Genomic DNA, 24497 nt, shown 5'->3' with positions numbered 1-24497 from the left:
TGCGGCTGAACCTACACTATGGAACTCCCTGCCTCTTGATGGCAGGCAGGCACCTTCGCTGTATTCCTTTTGGTGCACGCTAAAGACATTTTTGTTTGAGCAAGAATGTGGATTAATCTGTTTTGAGTTTGCTGTTGGTTTTATCCGTTGAAAGTTTTCTTCCTTGATAATTTCATTGTTTTATCTGTACACTGTAAACTGCTTTGGGATGGTTTCTCTTGCAACCAAGTGGTGTAAAAATCTCATGAAATACAGTGGTACCTCGGGTTAAGTACTTCATTCATTCCAGAGGTCAGTTCTTAACCTGAAACTGTTCTTAACCTGAAGCACCACTTTAGCTAATGGGGCCTCCTGCTGCCGCCACACCGCCGGAGCATGATTTCTGTTCTCATCCTGAAGCAAAGTTCTTAACCCGAGGTACTATTTCTGCGTTAGCAGAGTCTGTAACTCGAAGCGTCTGTAACCTGAAGCGTATGTAACCCGAGGTACCACAGTAAGTAAGTAAGTAAGTAAGTAAGTAATTAAGTAAGTAAAATACAGAGAATGACTCCATTTCAATGCTGGACATCTGACTGGCATGCAGAAATTCTCTGGTTCAATGCCCGGCACTTTGAGGAGAGATTCCCTGCCTGAAACCTCAGAGAGCTGCTGCCAGTCAGTGTCGACAGTACAGAGCCAGATGAGCCAATGGCCTGACTCTGTATAAGGTAGCTTCCTGTGGTCTTGCGAGCCTCAGGGTGCCCCTCCCTGTCCTGTTTGTCTGTTCCCACCCCAACCCCTTGCCGCTCACCTTGAGGCTGGGCTGGGAGCTCAGGGTGCTGACCAAACTGTGAAGGGTGTCAAAGCCCAGCTTGATGTTGAAACGGCGCTTCTGCTCAGCCGAGATGTGGGTGATCCGGCGGCTCTCGGTCTGTGGAAGAAGAAAGGGCTGTTGCTAGACGGGGGTGGGGTGCAGAAAGCCACTCCTGTTGGACGGTCTTGGAAGGTGGTGGACTGTCCCTCCTCAGATGTTTTTAAGCAGAGGTTGGATGGCCACCTGCCAGGGATGCTTTTGCTGCGATTCCTGCATTGCAGGAGCTAGTAGTAGATGGCCCATGGGGTCCCTTCCAACTCTATGGTTCATATTTTGGTATGCCACGTAAATATCTAAGAGGAGCTTTGGGCAGAAGGCACATCTGCATTGCCAGTGTGCATTGGCAAAGGCCCCAGGTTCAATCTGTGATGGTATCTCCAGGGAGGGCTGGGAAATATTAGTAACAACAACAACAATTATTATTATTATTATTATTATTATTATTATTATTATTATTATTATTATTATTATTATTATTATTTTCCTTTATGTACCACCCTTGATCATAAGATCCCAGGGCGGTGTACAACATTAAGAACAGAGCATGAAAATTAAAAGATAATAAAAAACAGAATAATGGGCAGAATAATAACAATAACAATAACTCCATTTCTTTCTCCCCATTTTTCTTGGAGTAACTTCCGCTAAGGTTTTCAGCATCCCAATGCTGAAAAAGGAAAAAGATACAAAAGTAGACAAAAGAAACAAGCAAAGGACAGCCAGAAGATTAAGTGCCTATACCGAAGGCAATTGACCCATCTGGAAAATATATATATCATTGAATGAGAGGATTGGGAATGCGAATGAGGGAGCCAGGAAGTATGTCTTATAGCTCCCATACTTCCCACGAGGCTAGTGAGAGGAATTAATTCAGGCGACCAACCTTGGAAGACAAAACAGAGTCCAAACTGCCACCAAAAGAGTACATTTGTATTACTGTTGTTTATTTTTTGCACTTACGTCCCACCTTTTTCTCCAAGAAGCTCAAGCTCTCCTCTTCCTCATTTAATCCCCACAACCACCTTGTGAGGTAGGTTAGGCTGCGAGGCAGTGGCTGGCCCCCAAAGTCACCCAGTGAATTTCATAGCCGAGTGGAGATTTGAACCCAGACGCTAGTCCAACACTGCACCACAATGACTCTCTTTTCATTGGGAGGTGACTCGTCACGTTTTCTGCTTTGATCACTACCTGTCCAATGGGATGCAAACGCTCTTCATCAAATGCATGCACAGACCCCTCTGTTTCACCCCCTTACCTTGCTTGGCTCCGTCTTGTTCCTACTGCACGAGTAGGGGCTGGGTGAAATCATCCCCTCCACCAGCAGCACTGGGGATCCCTGCCCCGACATCCTCCGGTTACTGCCTGAGGAGCAGGGAGAAAGAGACTCTGCTGTTCTCAATCGCATCTGAGCATGCACAGAGTGCTTCCCCTTCACCACTGACCCACAGCATAGTGGAGGAGGGCAGCGTAGCTCTGGGATATGGGGCTTCTGTTTCGTTTTGTTGAGAGCAGGAAGGATGGCATTGTCCCCCGAGCATCAGAGGAACTGATGAATGAGGAAGCAAGATGTGTTGGTGCGTCAGCGCTGCCAAGCCTTCCATCCCATGCTCAGGTCATATACAAAACAAAAAAAATTCCTTCCAGTAGCACCTTAAAGACCAACTAAGTTAGTTCTTGGTATGAGCTTTCGTGTGCATACACACTTCTTCAGATATCTTCAGGTCATATATACATGGTCAATAAAACCCTATGTCTTGGTCATTCCCCAAGGGAGCAGTGGGATTACCTGTGGGGAGGGCGCTGGATCTGGGCCCCTCTGAGCGCACTGAGCGCTTCTTTACAATTGACCAGGCTAGAGGCTCAAGTGAAACACCTTCCTCGCTTCATATTTAATGTTTTCCTGCTCTTCCAAAGCTATTTCCTTTGATCGTGTTTGTTTCTATTTATGAGTTGTCACCAGCCAAGTTCCACACAACACTGGGAGGGGTGGAGCTCATCACGTGCGCATGAAATAACACATGTGACACACACCTCTGACATCACACCTATCAGGAAGAGGCCGCGAGGCCCAGGGAGGCCTGCCAACATCATGGATAGGCCCGACAGCGCCCTCTGCTACCACAGGGAGGTCCGGTGGGACCCAGCCCCTCAAGATTGGGGGGCTCAGCCCCATCCCCTCATACTGGGGGGACAGGGACTGAGCTGTCCTCAGTCCCATAGAGTTGGCGCCTATGATCACAAGATTACTGGTAATAGCCAGGGCTTTTATTCAGCTGGAACTCAGTTCCGGCGGCTCTCAGGTGGGTGCCAATGCCATTCTAAGAGAACAAGGCATTCATGGTGAGTTTGGGCACCAGTTTTTCCTGGAAAAACAGCACTTGTAATAGCTATTGATTTCCTTATAAATCAGTCACTGTACATCTGTGGTAGGAGAAAGTTTGTGCATGTCTGGTAAGAGGGTAAAGGTGGATGTTTCGTGCTATAAATTTCCTTCACCCTTACACATTTGTTCAGTGCTTTTTTTTTCTAAAAAAATGTTTAGGGGTACTCTCATTTTGACTCAAGAAAACCACCATTTTATAGTTCAAATCGGGGAAAATAAATACCGTAAATGGACCAAAGTACGCAGATTCACAAAATGGTTAGGAGTATGCGTAACCCTGTGTCCCCTCCAGAAAAAAAGGACTGCATTTGTTAGTAAGAAGGCGCAGGAATATTTCTCCTGTAATATTCTTTGCTGAATGTGATTGTGTTACTAACTTCCTCAAACTGCTATTCTGTATAAAGCTGTTTATAGGGTAGGGGGCCCTGGGGGTGAGTTTATGGAACCAAGGGGGCGGTGGCTCCAGAAAGTTTGGGAACCACTTCTGTATCCTAAAGACAGCACAGTCTCCAGTGACTTTCATTCCAGGGAAACTGAACCCAAGGAAAACACAGGAACCCCCTGGAGGGTCTCAGAGGTTGGGGGGGGGGAGGCACCAGTATATGCAGGTCAACACAACTGCCTGCATTTTGGGATCCTTCTTTGGGGACATGGCCAGGGACTCTCCACAGGCCACAGCCAGGGCCATGAGGAGTCCCCACACACTTCAAAATTGGCCCCTTTTGCTGACTTGCTACAGAATAGACCCTTTACACACCAGACAGACGTATAACCAGAAGTCAATAGAGCTGGAGGGCTGTGCTGGGACGGGTGGGCTGCCAGTTCTGTGCCACTCACCACAGACAGGGGTGGGGGAGAGCCGTTCCGTCTTGGGGACGATCAGGGGTCCCGATGGCAGCGCGGCCGGGACAGACTGCGAGGGGCTGGAGGCGGGGGACAGCCGAGGGCTGAGCTGGGTCATTCTGGGCAGGAAGTTGGCCGGCTCCTCGCCAAAGGCATTTTGCTACAAAGGAGGACAGAAAGAAATGGTTAGAAGGCACCAGCACGGTGGCAAGGGTGCCTGCGGAACTCACCGCCACAGGATGTTGTGGCCAGCGGCATAAATGACAGGAGCGTGTGGAGGGTGGCTTGGTCAGTTCATAGCCCTCCTGGCAGCAAGGAATGGAGCTTCCAGGTTCAGGGAGAGTATACCTCTGAACACCAAATTCCAGGATCAGTCAACGGGATGGCTATCGTCATTCTGCTTTGCGTATGAGCTTCCCAGCCCCGACTGATGGAGGCAGCATGCAGAATTAGATGCACCCTTGGCCTGATTCAGTGGGGTCACAGACCCATCCCTTCCCACCCCGAAGCCAGTTTGGAACCCAGAAAGGAAATGCGCCCCCCTGCTATCAACAGTTGACTCCTACCAGAGGTTCAGGCACCGGAGGAGCAACGGTGTGGCTAGGACCAGGAAAAGCCTCTTGAGTTGGCTCTGGTTTAGCTGCAAGAAGGAAGGAAAAAGGTGTTGAAGCCAACTAGTTGGGAAACTGTGGCCATCCTCCCCAACCTCCACCCCCTGAGAATTCTGCCTCCCTGTGCCTTAAGGTATGCAGAACAGGTTCCCTAGTGCATATCTAAGAACCTAAGGGATGCGGGTGGCACTGTGGATTAAACCACAGAGCCTAGGACTTGCCAATCAGAAGGTCGGTGGTTCGAATCCCCATGATGGGGTGAGCTCCCTTTGCTCAGTCCCTGCTCCTGCCAACCTAGCAGTTCAAAAGCACATCAAAAGTGCAAGTAGATAAATAGGTACCACTCCGGCGGGAAGGTAAACAGCGTTTCCATACACTGCTCTGGTTCGCCAGAAGCGGCTTAGTCATGCTGGCCACATGACCTGGAAGCTGTACGCTGGCTCCCTCAGCCAATAAAGCGAGATGAGCGCCACAACCCCAGAGTCGTCCATGACTGGACCTAATGGTCAGGGGTACCTTTACCTTTACCTAAGAACCTAAGAAGGGCAGAAGCAGTGGATCCCGAAGCTGGCCTGTGAGGAAGAACAAGGTTGATAGTGGTACCAGCCAGACTGGTGGCTGGGAGGGGCTGCGGGGGGGGGGGGGCTTGTACAGCCTCTTCCAGCTGTCCCTCTGCAGCTCATGCCTAGACCACCACCCATTATTTCTCACTGTGCTGTAGTTTTCAGCGCCACCTGTCTTTGGCCAAGCAAACTGCAGCTTGATGACACACTTACCTTTTTATTATATCTGCGAGCATATCCTTGATTAACTGGAATACTTTTTTTGGTCAATCAGAATTTAGCCTAGTGGTTCCCAAGGTGGGTGGTACTGCCTCCTAGGGAGCACCGGGAGCTAAGGCAGTGGGAACTAAGAGCTAGGTGGGTGCTAAGAGACAAGCGGGCAGCCGGGGGCTGGAAGTATAAATGACTTTCAGGTTTTGAAAAGCAGGTATCACTGGATCAAGTTCATCCACTGGGCTGATTTAATCAAACTAAACAGTTTGAGCTGGATTTTGACTAGACGTGCAATTAATTGTTACTGTGTTGAATTTGATTGTGTTACTCTCTTCCTTAGTGATTCGGGCAACCCGCTATTCTATGTAAGGCTTTTTATAGGGTAGGGGGTACTGGGAAGGAGTTGACGGAATCAAGGGGGCAGTGACCCAAAAAACGTGAGAGAGCTGCTGCTTTAACCAACCAGTCAGTCAAACATTGCAGCCCTGAGCTCTGTGCACGTTAAAGAGCAGAAGGGACCCCTGGAAAAGAAATCTGGCTTCCCCCCTACCTGAGATCAGCAGCTGTGTCAGACACGGGTTGGGCATTGCCACAAGTGGAGGTGCTGGGATTCTCGAGGGCCTCTTGGTCTTGGCATTGGCCCCCTTTGCCCTGAGCCGATCGCTCCCCGACTGTGGCTGCCCCCTACCAGCAGCAAATATGGGGGGACTTTGCACACCAGTGTGTAGTTGTGGGGTGCTGAGAGGAGAGTGGTACCCTGAGGACAGGTCCATGCTGTACCCTGGGACGTTCTGGGAAAAGCAGGGAGTGGAGAGCGATGGGGATGGGGGTCCAGAGTAGAGTGGGGAGGGCGGGTAGTGGAACTTGGCGTTGGGGGCAGGAGGGCGCCCTGGCTCCTGGCTCAGCAGAGGGGCGCTGGGCATTGGGGTGGGGCAGTAGGGCCCATAGGGGTCTAGGCTGAGCCATTTGCCAGGGTACGTATATGGGAACACGGACTTCTGCTTGAGGTCGGGGCCGAGGCTGCTGGGGGGCGTCGAGGAGGGTGGAGCCGACAGGAGGTCATGGTTGAGGAAGGCGCCAGGTGAACCGAGGTGAGCAGGGCACCCGCTGGTTGGCTGTGGGGAGACAGAAAAGGGAGGGAACAGAAGGAGGGTGCAATTTGCTCACTCTCAAAAGAAACTGCAGGAGAGTCATTCAGCAACTGTTGTCAAGCTTCTTTTTGCAATGCTGTGGACTAGAAGCTTGCAAACCGAAAAAACACAGCAGATTAGGGGGGCCCTGGGATATTAAGGTGCCTTGGGGAGAAAACTCAAACCATTGAAAATGGCAGGAAATTAATGTTATGAATTTGAGGTGGGGGTCAGTCTGGATGATGCCCTGACTTCCTTCCTATTCTTGGGGTCCTGTATCTCTGGGGGACAAGGTATGAGAGCAAGCTTGCCAAACCAATATTTTTGTTTAGTCAGTGGCTGTGGCTGACTAGTTAAGAACAATGAATAGCACAACCAAAGATGTTGATGTGTGATGTGGACCAAATGGGTGGGACTCCCCACCCCACCTGCTAGGTAGGAGAGCAAGAACAACAAGAGTCCGTTTGAGCTGAGCTGGAAGCCGACTGGAAGCCAGAGACACAGAGACCAGCTTGCTCTGTGCTGGATCCAAAGCGAAAATTATTAGAAAAACAAGATCTGTTGTGGGGTTAATGCTGTGAGCCCCTGCATCCTAGGCTCAGGTTCTATATGTGTAAATAAAACTTCAATCTCTGCTGACTGTCATTCAAAGAAAACTGAACTCTGGATGAGTGCTTGGAACCCCTGAAGTCTCTCACTGCTCAGAGATTTGGGTGGCATGTAACAATATAAATAAAGACCAAATCTTGCCGTTTCGCCATGAGGTGGGACAACTCCATCAGCCTGTTTATAGCAGGGCCATCTCGCTGGACAGCAAATAGCTCAGCCTCCTGAAGGAAGTCAGACCATCTGTCCATCCCAGGAGTCCACACACACAACAATCCATGCAAATTTCCAAAGTCACTCTGCACATGCACAGATAACCCATACCAGCAAGAGGGCTTCACCACCCAGGAACCTTTGCTCAAGCTACGCCTCTGACCAGGGCAGGAATTGTAGGACAAGAGAGCAAAATGGCAGAGCCTAGGGCAGAGCCATCAGCTGGTAAGACTGAGGGCAAGCAGAGCTTTCGCACCTGGTGCCGAGGACTGGGCAGGACGGGAGAAGCGGCAGGGCCTGGGGAAAGTAAGGTGTCTGCAGGGCTAGAGAGGAGGGTGGTGCCGGTGGTCCCGAAGAGGGTCTCTGATGCAAAACAGGGCTGGTCCTGATAGTTCAGGGACGTCTGAGCTGGCAGCGGCCGAGGGCTGGAAAAGAAATCTGGGCAGGGGATGAGAAAGAAAGGTCACAGCAGGCCAGGCAAATGGCTGCACCAAACATGCCATATTTTGGAACGTGATGAAACCGCGCCAGTTCCAACAAATGACAATTTTTATGTATTTGCATGGAGAGGCCCAATTCATGGAGACAAATTCCTGGAGGAGAGGGCTATCAAGGGCTACTAGCCACAAGGTCTGTGCGTTGCCTCCACAGCTGGAGGCAGGAAATGCTTCTGGACACCAGTTCCTGGAAACCAAAGGAGGGGAAAGTGTTTTTGTGCTCAGATCTTGCTTATGGGTTTCCCAAAGGCATCTATGCCATCTCCATGTCCCCTGGAAACCTTTCAGGGGGACAAATATCAAGGAAGGCCATGATGTTTATTCTAAAGCCGTGATGATGATCAGTTTTCTTTTCTTTTTCTTTTTTTAAAATCGTTAACAAAAAAAAGTGCAAACATAAGGAAAAGAAAGAAAACAGAGCATCAGAAGACTAAACCATAAAGTGTCACAGCCTGAATGGACAGAAATACAAGGATTCAGCACAGCACCAAAGGGATACTAAAGGATTAACTCATACAAAGATTCCCCCTGCAATTAATACAGATTTATAAAAATAAAAGGTTTATCGTCCTGTGAGTTTCACCATTACTGAGAATAAAGATTCTATATAGTCTTAAATGAGCCAGATATTTGCATATACAAATAGTGCTGAACAATCATGTGCCTCAATATTTGTATAAGAAATAAAATCATGCCATATTATTTTTTAAATGTCATATGAGCTCTTCCTTTTAGATATTTTTAATGAGATGCACAATTTTCTCTCTCTTAACGAAATGAATGGGGGGGGGGGTTGCTTCCAAAGAAAGAAAACCAGAGACTTAATTCACCCCCTCCAACCTGCCAGTCTCCTTGCTGCATGTAAAGGAACAGGTGAATTTTGTGTAAATTAAGGACAACCAGGAAGTTTCCTTAGGGTGCCCCAGTGTTATCCCAAAGTTTTGGGTGGGGAAACTGTGCTCCTGCTTGCGCCAGCCCTGCGAGGGGGGCCTCCTCCTGTTGCTGCCACCCATGCTGCCTTCATCCTCTCACCTGGCCAACTACCAGTTTGGACCGGCTGTATTTTCAAGCAGCAGCAGGAGGAGTGTGCAGTTGTGAAACACGAGCATTTTTGCTGCGTGGGCAGGCAAGCCCGTGTCAGGGCCGCCCACGGGTCACACAAGCCGCACCCGACACCTTCCGGGGCCCTGACCGCAGCAGGGCGGAGGGCATGGCGTTGCCACATTTGCAAGCCGAACCACCCCAAACATGCAATGCAATCGCCTTCTGCCTTGCACGAGAGCCTGAGGCTGCAGAGGTCAGGGGTCAGCTCCAGCAGGATTCAGTGTTGGTGGATGATGGGAGTTGGAGTCCAGCTGCATCTCTAGAGGGCCACAGGTTCATCATCCCTGATCTAGCCCAATCTCATAGCATCCCTCTGGGGTGTCGGGGAGAGAAAGAACTTTCTCGGCACTTGCAGGGGGCTGGACTGCATGATCCTTTGTGCCCCCTTCCAACTCTACAATTCTATTATGCTATTCTGCTAGCAATGTCAGAGAATTCTCCTGGAAACACAAAGAGGAGCGAAAATTGCTGCAATCTGAAAATTTGTCTGAGGTCAGGAAGAGAAACCATGCAATATCGTAAAAGCAGTATTCACTATTGTTGATTTTTTTTCCCCAGTGCACAAATGTAAAGTAAATCTGTAATGTCGTTTTCTGCATTGTTATGTCAACGCCGTTCCATGGGAATTAATCACCCTGATTTCAACCCTTGCAGATAGGGAAATAAATTAATGTAGGTTTTAGCAAAAGCTGAATTGCAGTGGAATGCAAACAGTGCTGGTTGTGATTAATGTGGTATAGGACAGAAATCACTGCCTCCGGACAGCTGGACATGATACTTGATCTTTGAACGAGAGTGCAGGGGATTGACATAAGAATGTATGAATATCCCTGCTGATTCAGGCCAATGGACCACCTAGTCCAGCCTCCTGTTCTCACAGTGGTCCCCCAGATGCCCGAATGGGAAACCCACAAGCAGGACCTGAGCACAAGGTTTCTAGCAACTGGTACTCAGAAGCATTGATGCCTCAAACTGGGCAGGCAGAGCATAGCCATCCTGGCTAGTAACCATCAATAGCCCTCACCTCCATGAATTTGTCTAATCCCCTTTCAAAGCCATCTAGCTTGGGGGCTAACGTCGCCTCCTGTGGCAGGGAGTTCCACAGTTTAACTCTGCTCTGCATGGAAAAGTATTTTCTTCTATCCGTCCTGAATCTTCCAATGTTCAGCTTCATCGCTTGTCCTTAAGTTCTAGAGAGAAAAACTTCTCTCTCTCTGCTTTCTCCCTGCCGTGCATAGTTTTGTGAACTTCTATCATGTTGTCTCTTACAGTGGTACCACGGGTTGAGAACTTAATTCGTTCTGGAGGCCCGTTCTTAACATGAAACTGTTCTTAATCTGAAGTTCCACTTTAGCTAATGGGGCCTCCCACTGCCGCCCCGCTGCCACCCCGCTGCCACTGCGCAATTTCTGTTCTCATCCTGAAGCAAAGTTCTTAACCCGAGGTACTATTTCTGGGTTAGGGGAATCTGTAACCTGAAGCGTCTGTAACCCGAGGTACCACTGTACTCACCTTTTCTCTAAGCTAAAATGTCCCAAACGCGGCAACCTTTGCTCATGATCATTCTGGAAGCCCTTTTATCAATATTTTCCAACTCTGCAGTGTGCTTTTTGAGGTGAAGCAACACACACTATTCCAGATGTGGTCACAGGGGTCTTCTTCTGTGTGTGAAGCAGGTGCTCTGTGCCACCGAGTGATGCCTCTTCCCCGTGAATTCAGGCAGGCAGATTGGCTTCGTTGGGGCGGGGGTATGAATTGAGCTATATCCTTCCCCTGCTAGTGGTGGGGAGGCCATGAGTTCAGGTCACATCCTAGCACCAAGTTACCTAATTTGTACTTTCTGAACCAGCTGCCTTTTGAAATGTGCACACCTTTGAATTCCGCGATGCAGAATTCTCCAACCAACATTTTTTTGTTTTGAAAAATGCTTCAAAAGTGTAAATTAGGGGAAAGCGTGTTCAAAAGCGCTTACATTCATTGAAGTAATGCATGCAAAATGCATTAGGGAAAGTTGTTTGCAAGAATGTGCATAAGAAAATAATTGAAACTGCCAATATAGTGCAACTGCATTTGAAATACTGCTCCCCTCCCCTAAAAAAAAAAAAGATATTGTAGAGCTGGAAAAAACTTCAGGAAAGGGCCACTAAAATAGTCAAGGGGGTGGAGCAGCCCCCTTGCAATATTCGGGACTTTTCAATTTAGAGAAATGGCAAGTGTGAGGCGACATGGTGGACGTTTGTAAAATTATTCCTGGCATGGAGAAAGTGGATATAGGAGAGTTTTTCTCCCCCTCTCAAACATAAAATAATAAAAATATAATCCTTTTAAAGACAATTTTTTAAAAAAGATAGGTGTGCAAGAGCCCTGAGTCAGCTTGGAAACGTTCGAGCCCCTCAGTGGGTGGGTGCGGTTTCTCCCTTCCAGGTCTCCCTCCCTGCCCTCTTGTGCTCGCCTTGCGTGCAGCCTGTGGCTAACCACATCCCGTGGCCTTCCCGAATCCAAGCCCCGTGACCCTGCCGTGCCCCCCCTCTCCCTTCCTGCCCCTGCGCCGCAACCCTCTCGCTTCCTCAGAGTCAGACGACCCCCAAACTGCTGCGGCGGCACTTTCAGGGCTCCTGCGAAGGGACACACATCCAACACGGGCTTGTTTTCTTCCTCATTCCGGAGTGGAAAATTCGCAAGCCGCAACCCCACATCAACCCCTCTGTGGCGTTTCTTTCCACCGCCTTTGCTTGGGCTCCTTGACCCATTTCAAGTCCTGACCTTTAAACACAAAGTCACCCATTTAAAACCCTTTTGGGGTTTTTTAGCCACTTGCCAACAACTGATCGCGCCTGCACGAGTAAAAACTAATTGCCCCTTATTTTGTCATTTATCGGTTTCACACAATTTATGCACTGCTTGATTGTGGAAAAAAGAGAATTTTTACCGGTAAATCTCAAAACGGTTTTCAAAAAGGAAAAAACCAATAACATTCTCCCTAAGAAAAATGGGCAATGGTAATTTAGGGCTTTCAAAAAGTTGAAATAACAATAGACTAAAAACTAAGGCTTGCATCAAGTTTCTAAACATCTGCGTAGGCTTGTATAGAATTCCCCCCCCCCCCCAGGCACCAGAACGAGTCTTGTGAAGGTACCTGCCTGATATCAATAAACAGAGAGTTCTAATTTTTTTAAAAAAAAAATTTATAACAAGAAAAACACACACACAAAAAAACACAAATTACACACAAATTACAAAAATAACCATAGACATAATTTTCTTGGAAACAATAAAACATCTATTGGTCTTAACACTAAAGACCCAACTTCCCGTCTATTCCATATTTCAAATTCATATTACTTATTGCCAATACACATTTTTTTCATAATTAAACTTATTCTCAATAAATCTAATTTCTTCTATCTACCTACCAACTATTACTGAAGTTCCTCGAATGCCGCAACAGAATTTAAACTACTATATTTATTTTTCAGATATTCTTTGAAAACCTCCCATTTAGAAAAAAATTCCTGTTTTGATTTATTCTTTATTTTTTCTGATAAACCATCTAATTTGGCATATTCTGTCAGCTTTTGGATCCAATCTTGTATAGAGGGGATTTCATTATTCTTCCATTTTGCTGCGATCAAAACTCTTGCTGCCGCCGTCGCATATAAAAAGATACCCTTCCTCTTTTGTGGAATATCCAAATCTGTTATTCCCAGGAGGTAGGCCTCTGGTTTTTTATTGAAAGAGAGCTTTAGCATTTTTTGCAGTTCTGCATGTATACTCTCCCAGAATACCTGTATTTTCCTACATGTCCACCACATATGGTAGAATGTTCCTGAGTCTCCGCATCTCCAACAATTACTTGACACATTTTTATACATTTTTGAAAGTTTCCATGGTGTTAGATACCATCGATGTTGCATTTTTTGAAAGTTTCTCTAATCGTGTAACAGTTTGTGAATTTCCAATCGATCTTCCATAAATTTTCCCATTGGGCCATGGTTATTGAATGGCCAAAATCCTGGGACCACCTCACCATTGCCACTATTGCCTCCTCCTCCTTGACTGTCCAGTCAAGGAGGAGTCGGTAAGTTTTGGAAAGAGTTTTTCTTTTAGAATTTACAAGATCAGATTCGAATCGGGAAATTTCTACTGAGAACCCATTTTGTTTGTCAGATTTAAATTTTTCAAATAACTAGATGGTATTGGAACCAGTCTGAAATGTGTTCTCTTATTTCCTCAAATTTTTAAAAATTGTATTTGGTTATCTTCATTTTTTAGAAGTATTTCATATGTTGGCCAGCTTTCCTGAGTATTTTTCCGTTTTACTGCTATGGCTTCTACTGGAGAAGTCCACCACGGGACTTTAGGCTCCATCAGGTCTTTATATTTTTCCCATACAGCAAAGAGTGACTTTCTTATTATATGGTTGGTAAAATTTTTATGAATTTTTGCTTTTCCATATATTAGGTAGGCGTGCCATCCCCAATGGTTGTCAAAACCTTCCAGGTCCAGGAGGTCTGGGTCCTGCAACGTGCACCAATCTTTTAGCCAGGTGAAACAGGCTGCCTCGTAGTAAAGTTTTAGGTCGGGTAGGGAAAAGCCTCCTCTCTCTTTTATGTCTATTAAGATCAGGTGTTTAATCCTAGGTTTCTTCCCTTCCCACAGAAATTTGGAAATTTCTCTTTGCCATATCTTGAGACAACCTGCTTCACCCAATATTGGAATCATTTGAAATAAAAAGATTAATTTTGGAAGCACATTCATCTTTATAATGGAAATCCTACCCAGAAATGTTAATTTTAGTTTACTTCAGGTTTCCAAGTTTTTTTCTAATATCTAGCCAAGTTTTGGTGTAATTATCCTGAAATAAGTTTATGTTCTTGGGGGTGATCCAAATACCCAAGTATTTCGCTTTTGAAGAGATTTTCAGGCCCAATATTTTTTCTAAGTCGTCCTTTTCTTCTGTGGTTACATTTTTAACAAGCATTTTTGTTTTTGTTATATTCAGCGTAAAGCCTGCCACTTCTCCAAATTCTTTAATCAGTTCCAGCACTCTTTTCAGACTTTCTTTAGGGTTTTCAGTCATAACAAGTAGATCGTCCGCGAAAGCTTTAATTTTATATGTTTTGTTTCCCAGAGTGATGCCTTTAACAAGCTGATCCCTTCTTATCTGATTGTTCAAGACTTCCATCACTAAGATAAATATCAGTGGAGACAGTGGGCAGCCCTGTCTGGTTCCCTTGTTTATTTTGCACTCCTCAGTAATTCTAAAGTGTAGGAACTTACCGTATTTTTTGCTCTATAAGACTCACTTTTTCCCTCCTAAAAAGTAAGGGGAAATGTGTGTGCGTCTTATGGAGCGAATGCAGGCTGTGCAGCTATCACAGAAGCCAGAACAGCAAGAGGGATTGCTGCTTTCACTGCGCAGTGATCCCTCTTGCTGTTCTGGCTTCTGAGATTCAGAATATTTTTTTTCTTGTTTTCCTCCTCCAAAAACAAGGTGCGTCTTGTGGTCTGGTGCGTCTTATAGAGCGAAAAATACGGTAACTGATTTACTGACACAGTCCTTTGCACAGTTCCCTGCTGGACCTCCTAGCACAGGCCTGCAGCAAAGGTTGCAGGCCAATGTTAGGTGGCCTACTAAAGGGAGACAAAGGGAACGGAGGACGGAATTGCTAAGCTTCCTGCATTGCAGGGGGGTGGACTAGATGAGCCTCAAGGTCCCTTTCAACTCTACACTTCTATGATTCTATGAATATGGCAGCTGATTTGCCTTGAAGTGGGCAGTGAAGTCAGCCCCTCGTGCCCAGGGACAAAGGCAAATGCAAAGTGCTGCGGAAATACGGTGAAGTGAACCCAAGACCGGGAAAATGAGAGAAACTGAAATTGACTGATTTGTCTGTTCCTGCTCCCAGCCCCTCCAAAAATAACTCCCCTCCATAACACACAATATGCCTTCCTAAACACACACACACACACACTCAGGCATCTTGGGCCAAGCCATTTCCCCTTTTTGTCACCCCATCAAACAGACGCCCCCCCCCCCAACACACCTCCCCTCCAGCACATTTACTACAGCCCTCATTGCTTCATGCAAACACAACACCGCCTATGCGGTTTTCTCCTCCACCCCCCCCCCCTTACACCAAAATATCCACATATATAACTTCTCTCTTCCTTTCCACTGCAACTTCCCCTTTGCATGTAAACACCAGATCGTCAGCATTTGCCTTTTTTCAAAGAGCTGTAGTAGCACACATAAATAAACCGCCACGCTCTCCCGTTCCTGCCGATTGCTTCCTTGCACAACAGCCTGCAAGGTAGGGATTCTCTGAGCCTACAGAATGTGCCTAGTTCCATGTTTGCAAGCAGGAAATGTACCTTGAGCCCTCAAATGCCACCGTAAGAAAGCCCAGCATTCGTCCCTTAGGAACACATTAAGCTTCCTGCATCCCCACCCCACAATGAGTTAGACCGTTGGGGGTCCATCTAGCTCAGTATTTCCTGCACTGGCTGGCAGCAGCGCTCTCAGATTTCAAGCAGGGCTCTTTGCCTGGGTGTCTGTGGGATTCTTTCCCCCAGTGGGGATTCAAAGGGAAAGTGAAAGCTGGGAGCAGGCTGCTTTCTCCTCCAGAAAGAACCGTGCATGGACATTTTGCCTCATCTCTCACATTCTACAAACACTAGGGGGAAAATTATCTTTAACAAATAATAATAACAGCTGGGAATCTTGGACTAAGACCTGGGAGGCCGGGGGCCAAATCCCCACTCAGCAATGACCTTAGGGGCCAATCACTGCCTCTCAGCCTAACCTACCTCACAGGGTTGTTGTGGGGATTAAATGGGAGAAGAGAACTATGTATGCCACTTCCAGTTCCTTGGAAGGACAAAAGATGGGATAGAAATGCAATAAAGAAACAATAAATACAGGCCAAACCTGCAGAGTACTTTGCTATTGATTTTAGCTCATGTGCTAAAATGTGGGACAGAATGTAAGTAATAAGCACTGGTATGGGTTTGGGGAGTCAGTCTCGATGATGCCCTGAGTCCCTCTCAATTCTTGAGGTCCTGGACCCAGTGAAAGTCAGAATCTAGCAGAGGAGATTGTTGAACTGGTCCCTCGGTAAGAGAGGGACCTTGGCTGGCCTCTTCAGTGTCCCCACCAGCATCCCAAAAGAATGAGCTCTGTTGCAAGAGCGAGCACTAAGTGATGGGACCCTGCAGGCGAATGGGTGGGCCTTTCCTTCACTCCCTCACCTAGTTGCTAGGTAGGAGAGCAATAGCTAGTAAGATGCATATGAACTGAGCTGAAAGCAGCCTGGAAGCTGGATACACAGAGACCTGCTTGTTCTGTGCTGCATCAAAAGCTGTGACTAATGGAGAAGCAAGATCTGTTGGGGTGTTGATGCTGTGAGCCCCTCCATCCTGTGCTCAGGTTGTACAGATGTGCAAATTAAACCATATATCCTAAAGACACCACAGTCTCCTCTGACTTTCATCCCAATGAAACCAAGCCTATGTAAGCAGCTGGATTCTCTCAGCACTCAGAAATTGGTGTGGCCAAAAACTGGTGTACTCTGGAGCTAAAAAAACAAAACCACCAGAAACTGGTGTGGCATGCAGCAGTATTTTAAAATACTCTTATAAGTCACCACAAGACTAATTCTAATAGTAGGTCAAAACAAAAAAAAATTCCTTCCAGTAGCACCTTAAAGACCAACTAAGTTAGTTCTTGGTATGAGCTTCCGTGTGCATGCACACTTCTTCAGATACAAAAGCTCATACCAAGAACTAACTTAGTTGGTCTTTAAGGTGCTACTGGAAGGAATTTTTTTTGTTTTGACTATGGCAGACCAACACGGCTACCTATCTGTATCTAATAGTAGGTGACTAAGAAATTAATGGATTAAATCATAAGCCTCATCTTTAGTCCCATGCCACATACAAATAAGCAAAACGAGAGAACTTTGTCTATCATGGAAAGAGCAGAGATTTCATGGCACCGCAACTTCCAAGCTGGATTGCGCCATGCCCCAAATTACAGCTCAGGCAGCCGCCTCTCAAGTTTCCATTCCGATCACGAGTTTGAATCCTCTTCTTGCATCAGCCAAGATGTTAAAATAGAGACTAAAGCAACCTCTTGGCTTTATAAAACGTGTGTGGTGGGGGATGCACACGTTAAGATTAAGCCACAGAGGGCCCTGCCCTACCCCGATTTGCAAAAAGCAGGAATGCAAAATCGTCACCAGGTTATATTAACACCGAGAGGGAGGCAACTGGGAACTGGCACAGAAGCAAGGCAGCTCACAATTTGTGGTAGCACCCCAACTCTGGAGTGCGTCCCCTCCTCAAAACCACATGTGTCATTGCCAACATTACAATCTTTTTGGCACCAGGTTAAAGCCTCCCAATTTGCCCAGCCAGGGCGAAAGTGATTTTAGCTGAAATTCTTATGTTAAGAATGTGAACAGAGCCTACTGGATCAGGCCAATGGCCTACCCACTATCCTGTTCTTATAGTGGCTGACCAGATGTCTCAGTGGGAAGCAGGATTCGAGCAAAAGGGAACCCTCGTATTCAGAGACAAGGCTGCTTCTGACCGTGAAGGCAGAGCATAGCCAGCACGGATACTAGCCTTCAATAGCCCTCTCCTCCTCCTCCATGAATTTGTCCAATCCTCTTTTAAAGCCGTCCAAGTTGGTGGCCATCACTGCCTCCGGTGGGAGGGAGTTCCATAGTTTAACTCTGCGCTGAATGAAGAAGGGTTTTCTTTTGTCTGTCCTGAATCTCCCAATGCTCAGCTTCATTGGATATCCAGGAGGAGAGAGGAAGGAAAACTTTACTCCTCTCTCCATGACATGCATAATTTTATAAACTTCTATCGTGTCACAGTGTAGTGCGGTGGTTAGAGTGTTGGACTAGGACCTGGGAGTTCAGGGTTAAAATCCCCGCTCAGCCATGAAATTCACTAGGTGGCCTTGACGGGGGGCTGTCGCTGTCTTTTCTCAGCCTAACCTACCTCAAAAGATTGTTGTGGGGATAAACTGAGGTTGTGAATAATGTCCACCACCTTGAACTCCTTGGAGAAAAAGGTGGGATAGAAATGCAGTAAACAAACACATGCCTTTTCTCGAAACTAAAACGTCCCTGACATGCAAGAATAAGGAATAAAATGTGGTGATAACATATTCACCAAGAAATTCTGCCAGACCCACACAGGTGATCAGGTGACTGCCAAGTACACAGAAGAGCTTGGCAAGCCTTTAGTACAGCTCTGGTTGGCACCTGTGGCCCTCTAGATTTTGTGGGGAGACCCCCCCCCAAACTCCCAGCCTGGCCAGTGGTTAGAGATGATGGGTGTTGGACTCCAGTAGCATCTGGAGCAGTGACCCCCAAACCTCCTTGGACCTGGAGCATATCTAGTAATCTAAGAGGCTATTATGGGTACCAAACACAGGTACCAAACACACAGACATGCCCATTTTACAGAAGAAAAACTGATGGCGGTCAGAATTACTCCCAAATCAGACAAAACTCAACCAAAATGAAACACAGACAAGAGAAGCGGGCAATTATACCTGACAACAACCCCGCCCCAAAGGTTTGATCCCCCCAAAGCATGCCGGGAGGGACACAACTCTCAGAAAGTGTGACCGGCTTTCCAACTGCCCTCAGCTCCTGAGCCTTTCACTGCGGCCTCGTGGGCAACAACTGGGAGAGAACGCTTTTCAAGGAGCAGAGCTGGAGCCGACCGTAGCGTTAGGTAAAATGGAGCAGGTTGTTCTGGCAAGAATGCTGGGCAATGGTGGCATGGGCAGGGCCCATCCTGCCTTTAAGCCAGCAGCAAAGTCTCTCAGGCCTTTGCCAGGTTGACCCAAAGCGACGGATTCAAGTGGCCAGGAGATTCTAGCTGAACATAAGGAAGAGTTTTCTGTCAATAAGAGCTATGTAACCGTGGAACGCTCCTTCACTGGAGATTTTTAAGCAGAGGCTGGATGGCCATGGGTCAGGGATTCTTGAGCTGTGATTCTCCCTTCCAACTCTACCTTCCTCTGATTCCCACTGCCAGCCGCTCTGGGATTCAGTGAGGGAGGGTGGCCAGAGAGCAGGGAGCCGACTGCAAGCGAGATTAGGCAGTTCCCCACCCCCTTACCCACCCCCTGCCCCCCACCCCAGTCTCCTACCTGCAGAAGGGGTCCACCCACGGTCGGTTACCATCCCTAGGGTGGTCTGCCACGGACCTGCCATGGGGACTTCTACATATGGCTCAGGTTCCTTCTCCAGCCTCGGTTCCTCATTCACACTGCCCTTTGATTGACAGGCAGGAGCCCAGGAAGCCTCTGGCTGGCTGGGGACAGAGGTGGTGACCTTACCCCCAAGCCCATTGCAACAGCCCTCCGTGGGGCCGGCCCAGTGCCTTGCTTGGACTTCCCTCCACCCACCCAAGCCATGCAACCTCTCAGAGCATCTGGAGGCAGGATGGAGGCATTCTCAGCCTTCCACAAGAACGTGAGAAGAGCCCTGCTGGATCAGGCCAGTGGCCCATCTAGTCCAGCATCCTGTTCTCACAGTGGCCAACCAGATGCCTGTGGGAAATCAGCAAGCAGGATTCGAGCCCTCTCGCCTCCTTCTGTTCCCAGCAAATGGCATTCAGGAGCATTACAGCCTCTGACCAGTATAAACAAAAATGGCTATTGATAACCCTCTTCTCCAATTATCTTTTAAAGCCATCTAAGTTAGCAGCCATCACTCTGCCTCCTGTGAGAGCGGGTTGCATAGTTTAACTCTGATCTGCATGAAAAAAGAACTTTTTTCTGTTTGTCCTGAATTTTCCATCCTTCAGCTTCATGGCTTGTCCACAAATTCTAGTGTTAGGAGAGAGGCAGGGGAAAAAAACCTCTATCCACTTTCTCTATGCCACGCATAATTTTATAAACTTCAGATCCTCTTGGTGTCCCTATTTTCCAGGGACAGTCTCGAATTTACAGAAGCTATCCCGGTTTTTTATTTGATACTGGAATGTCCCGCTTTTCCTTAGTACATCCCTATTTTCATCAGAGGGTACAGAGTTATGTGACCCCCGAGCCAAGGAGATAAGCAACTATACAACCATGAGAAGACACCTGAAGGCAGTTTTTAAATGTATAATGCTTTATTATGTTTTTTTATATATGTTGGAAGCCACCTAGAGTGGCAGGGATAACCTAATGTGATGGGCTGGGTATAAATAATAAAACTATTATCATTATTGAATAGGATGTCCCTGTTTTCATTGGAGAAATGTTGGAGGGTATGAAACTTCTATCATGTGGCCTCTTAATTCACCTCTTAACTCTTGTTTTCTCTAAACTGAAATGTCCCAAACACTTTTCTGCACCTTTTTCAACTCTAATTTTGGAGGGATGTGAACCGAACTCCAGGAGTTTGCAAAGGAGTCCAGCACTTCAGGTCTGGAAGAAGAATAGACCAAGAAGGAAAGGATACTTGTCAGGGAGGTGGGGGCTATGATCCCTGAAATCCGATCTGCATAGGTTTCCTGCAAAGCCCAGTGGATCACAGCACCTTGCTTTAACCAGAGGGTCTCTAAGTAAATTAAGGCAGCTGCAAAGCTGGCCGTCTTGCCAGGATTTAGAGGTGAGGGAGAAATTCAGTTTTGTTTGCATTTTCCTGATAAACGACCAGAACTTCTCAAACTAGGCAGAAAACTGGAAGGCAGCAATCTTTTGAAATTCACACATCTCTGAATTTTGCAGCCCATTACTGCAGTTTTTTTTTTTAAAAAGATTGTTTTAAAGGGGGAGCAGGGAGACTGGTGCAAAAGACTGAGGACTCATCACACACACAAATTTTTATTACGTATTATCTTTACCATTATTTATATTCTGCCTTTTCCCCAGACTGGGGACTCAGGTGGCTTACTGTTAAAATAGAAACAGCCAAAAACATTTCGGGGGGGGGGGGAATTAAAAAACAATTAAACTAGCTGATTTATTTAATAACATTTATACAACAACAACCCTGAAAGCAATTTAGAAAAAGGTGAAAGGATAAAATCAAGAAAAAATTCACAGCAATAATTTTGAGCAAATAAAAAGTTTAAAATACTGAAACTGATTAAAATGCACACCAACTTTCTATGCATCTGGGCAGGTTTGTCTCTAAACAGGTGCCGAAAAGAGTACAGCAAAGGTGCTTCCTTTATATCAATAGGCAGGGACTTCCAAAGTGTAGTTGCTGCCAGTGGCAGGATCAAGAGAATGGCCTCCTCCCTAGATCTCACACCCTGGGAAGGTTTGTATTCTTTCAGACAGCCTGGTACAGGGCGCGCGCGCACACACACACACACACACACACACACGGTTGATCCTAACCAAATCATGAACTTTACTGTGTGATTTTGGACCAGCCATTTGCTCTCAGCCTAACCTACCTCACAGGGTTGTTGTGAGGATAAAAAGGGAAGGAGGAGAACTATGGAGGAAAGGTGTGGTATAAATACAATAGATAAATAAACTCAACCCCCCTTCTTCAGGTCCTCAGCCCTCTGTTGCTCGACAGCCCCAGCTGCCCCTCTTTCCCCTTTCTTGGGTCAAAAGTTTCCCTTCCTCTCTCGTCTCGCCCCCAGTGCGGTTTCACATTCCTGTAACCCAAACTCTATTTTGAGAACTGCTGCAAGACATAGGCACTCTATTCTCATTCAATATATTGACCGTCCCATTTTTGCCCCCTCTGCTAGTCTGGCTTAAACACACACACACACACACACAGAGAGAGAGAGAGAGAGAGAGAGAGAGAGAGAGAGAGAGAGAGAGAGACATTCCTTAGAGCTCCTCAGAGCTTCTCCATCCATGCTTTAGTCAAACCTCTGTTTGTCGTTTAAAACCATCCTTTTAAAAACCTGGCTTTTCCGCCCAGACTTCATGGAAATCCAGGACTGTGATGCGGCACTACAGATCCTGCAACTGGAGCTGTGTGACGACAGCCTTACATTTCTATGTATATAGGGAGGAAAAAAATCTGCCCCTCCCAATGGCCCCCAAACCAGTATCTGTTATTCCTTGGGAGTACAGAATGATGCATTTTGTTATCAAATACGGTACGGAGATATTCTCAGTATTGGTTCTCCGTTTGTGGAATGCCTTCCACAAACAGCTAGTGCTGACCCTGGTGGGTTTTAGGAGCCACTCAATGACATTTTTATTCCACTAGGCTTCGGACTAAATGGGTTGAGAATTGAGCCACATGTCCTCGTTGGTATGTTGTATGTGATGAGGGGTTATTTGGTTTCAGGTAATCTTTTTTATGCTTTGTGTTTGTTTTTAGATGCCCTGAGATTATTTTAATGAAGTGTGGGCTAGAAACCACTCTAAATAAATAGCAAAATGGTGCCTGTTTCCTGTTAGAAAAATTAAAAGAAAAAGAGAGAGAAGAAACCACTCATGCCTCTACTACAACCCACCTCAGAACAGAAATGGACCCTTCTAGAATATTTGAGGGGTCACTAATGCATGGTTCATCGCTAATTCTCAGCCATGATAACATCTAAAGAGCCTGGCTTCTGAGTCAGGGCAAACCAACCCCAAATTTTTCGTATAACACTATGAAGTCCTTTTTTGCCTTCTCTCTGCTAAAAATCCCTAAATGTTGTAACTTTTCCTCATAAGGAAGCTGCTCCATCCCCTTGATCATTTTGGTGGCCCTTATCTGAACACTTTCCAGCTCTAAAACATCCTTTTTTGAGGTGAGACCAACAGAGCAGTACGCAGGCTTTCATCGCTGAGTATTTTTGTGTAACGGCATCATGATATTGTTGTAATTGACTGGTATAATTGACTAGCAAGCAAACTGACCACGCTTTTATGTTTTCAAAAACTAAAAAGAAAAGAGGACAGACCTGAAGTTTGATCCCGGTACAGTGGTACCTCGGGTTACAGATGCTTCAGGTTACAGACTCCGCTAACCCAGAAATAGTATCTCGGGTTAAGAACTTTGCTTGAGGATGAGAACTGAAATCATGCGGCAGCAGTGCGGCGGAAGCAGGAGGCCCCATTAGCTAAAGTGGTACCTCAGGTTAAGAACGGACCTTTGGAACAAATTAAGTTCTTAACCCGAGCTACCACTGTATTGCAGAGACTCCTGTTTTTGATGCTAACTCCTAATATTGCAACCAGGGCTTTTTTTTCAAGCTGGAACTCACCAGAACTCACTTCCAGCACCTCTCAGGTGGGGGCCATTGCCCTTGTAAGAGAACAAGGGAGGTGATCATGGTGAGTTCCGGCATCTCTTTTTCTAGAAAAATAGCCCTGCTTGCAACCCACAACTCAGCCTCAAACAACAGAGCTACGAACATAAGAAGAGCTTGCTGGATGAGGCCAATGGCATCCTCTTATCACAGTGGCCAACCAGAAGCCCCAATGGGAAACCTGCAAGCAGGATTCAAGCACAAGAGCAGCATTCTCCCCTCTTGCGGTTTCCATCACGGCTCGTAGCCACCAATAGCCCTCTCCTCCATGAATTAGTCTAATCTTCTTTTAAAGCCATCCAAGGTGGCGGCCATCACTGCTAAACTTTCCTCTCTCCACCTTCTCCATGTGCCAGGCGTCATTTTAAACACTTCCATCGTGTCACCTCTAATTCACCTTTTCTCTAAACTAAAAAGAAGTGTGTCGGTCTTGCGCTGCTCAGGGGCCCAGTGTGTAGTGGCTCCACAGCTGCCCTCTGTTTTAATCCGCTTTCAAATAACCGCAGAATTGCAACCTTAGAAGTGCTCAAGGGGTCCCAGCGTGGAAGCAACCAGTGTTCAGATATTCCGTTCCACCTTAAGGAGCAGGCGTGATTGTTGTGTGTCACATGCCTGTTTACACTCCAGCACAGCTTGCTGGGAACTTCCGTTTGTGTATAGCTTTTGCTTTTGCCACTTTGCTTTGGACACAAAGGGGATCAGACATGTTTCCTTTTGTCCTGATGTACGCTGAATAAACTGCTTGTAAATATGTTCACACAGCCTCTCCTGCCACTTCTGTTTGTGCAATGTTTACTTTGCTGAGTAGCTTCTGAAGCTCAGGTCGCAAATTCATGCTGCACCAAGGACTGGAGATTGCCCGACACACGGGCCGGTGGGCTGGAGCCAGCTGGGGGCCTGCAAATTACCCCCATTTCCTTGGTTGCTTGCCAACAACTGGTTCCCCCCCCCCCAGAGTCGCTCCAATTTCCAATGCCTCCCTTGCCCCGTAAAGGTGACGCCCACCACCACCCATTGCATTAATTTCTGACCTTAGAAACAAAGCTGGCTCCTACCAGATATCTCCATGAAATCGTCGAGGGTCGGCTGCAGCGGTGCCAGGTCTGGTTGGATCATGTCTGCATTGCCAATGTAGGCTGTAGGCAAAAGAGTAGAGAGAGGAATCAGCACATCACCAAACTTTTCTCTTCCCTAAAAAGTATCAGCGTGGTGTTGCGGTTAGAGAGATGGACCAGGACCCAGGAGA

General features: G+C 46.8%; 1 protein-coding gene across 1 annotated transcript in view; it reads right to left on the bottom strand.

Annotated features, from left to right (window-relative positions):
- MLXIPL (MLX interacting protein like) overlaps window positions 1-24497 on the bottom strand; it is a 53070-nt gene that overhangs the window by 4692 nt on the left and 23881 nt on the right. The window contains exons 7-13 of the mRNA XM_083714464.1: window positions 24307-24387; window positions 7672-7853; window positions 6017-6581; window positions 4646-4719; window positions 4074-4239; window positions 2109-2215; window positions 791-910 (exon numbers count right to left, since the gene is read on the bottom strand). Of these exons, the coding sequence (XP_083570590.1) occupies window positions 791-910; window positions 2109-2215; window positions 4074-4239; window positions 4646-4719; window positions 6017-6581; window positions 7672-7853; window positions 24307-24387 (1295 nt within the window). The remainder of the gene's footprint in view (window positions 1-790; window positions 911-2108; window positions 2216-4073; window positions 4240-4645; window positions 4720-6016; window positions 6582-7671; window positions 7854-24306; window positions 24388-24497) is intronic.

The sequence above is a fragment of the Podarcis gaigeae genome (assembly GCF_964106915.1).
Source record: "Podarcis gaigeae genome assembly, chromosome: 15".
NCBI lineage: Eukaryota > Metazoa > Chordata > Lepidosauria > Squamata > Lacertidae > Podarcis > Podarcis gaigeae.
This window is presented reverse-complemented; position numbering and strand designations above follow the sequence as displayed.